The following is an 843-nucleotide window of genomic DNA, read 5'->3' as shown; positions in this document are numbered from 1 at the left end:
TCTTGTCAAGGCCCCAGTTCCAGGGAGGATAATGTTGCCACCACCGTGCTTCACTCTCGGTATGCGCATGGGCTGCTTTGGTTGGGTAATCAATTTTGCTAAGTCACATTTTTGAGTTCACATGCATTTTATATTTGTCACAGTCAGCGGTTTGACACCTTGAAACCAGAACAAGTGTGTACAATTTGATACTGGTCTAAATTTGGATTCCGTGGCCTACTAGAAGGTCTGAGTTCCTATTTTCCAGTCTTCAGTGTGTCCCCAATAAAGGTAAGTGTCCCACCTGTGGCAACCGAGGCTCTGCCAGGCCTCCCCTGTCCGATGTTGTCCAGCACAGTGAAGGAGCGCCGGTAAGGGGTGTCTGACTGCGGGGCGAGATCGGGGCTCAGACCACAGCGCGAGCGGGAATGAATGCATCCACAACAGGCGACGACATACCCTGTATGTGTGTGTGGTGTTGGGCCGGGAGAAGACATCCAACGGGAAAAGGCGATCCCTCGGAATTGAAGGGGCGACCTCATCGTTTAGGGCGCTGTGGGCCCGGCTGGATGGGCCTTTGTGGCGCTGGTGGAAAAGGATGAGACAGAATTCTTAGTTTCTCTCATGTGGTAAAATAATACGGAGTCGAAAGTCTGGAGAGTCGAGCATGAAGTTGTGATGATGTTACCTGAGCGGTTTTGGACTGCTCTGTGTCTCCGGCGCCAATGGGCGGCAGGAGCGTGTTTCTGCTCAGTGCAAATAATGGAGACATCAGGCGGTCACTGGCAGTGGGTCTTTGGAGAAATACATTCACTTTTTTTAGTTTACAGTGTCTGCTTTAAAAGAAGAAAAAAAAAAAAAAAA

At 49.9% G+C, this 843-nt stretch overlaps 1 protein-coding gene across 1 annotated transcript; it reads right to left on the bottom strand.

Moving 5' to 3' along the window:
* Positions 1-85: 85 nt before the first annotated feature.
* Positions 86-809, bottom strand: LOC109509124 (protein FAM149B1-like). Its single transcript, XM_019859028.1, has 3 exons — positions 668-809; positions 439-564; positions 86-365 (listed from the first exon to the last, which is right to left on the bottom strand). The coding sequence occupies exons 1-3, from the start codon at positions 749-751 to the stop codon at positions 237-239; spliced, it is 339 nt and encodes a 112-aa protein (XP_019714587.1). The 5' UTR covers positions 752-809; the 3' UTR covers positions 86-236.
* Between the last annotated feature and the right edge of the window lie 34 nt (positions 810-843).

This window comes from Hippocampus comes, unplaced genomic scaffold (assembly GCF_001891065.2).
Source record: "Hippocampus comes isolate QL1 unplaced genomic scaffold, H_comes_QL1_v1.1 C16778086, whole genome shotgun sequence".
Taxonomy (NCBI): domain Eukaryota; kingdom Metazoa; phylum Chordata; class Actinopteri; order Syngnathiformes; family Syngnathidae; genus Hippocampus; species Hippocampus comes.
Note: the sequence above shows the minus strand (reverse complement) of the source record. Positions and strands in the feature narration are given on the sequence as shown.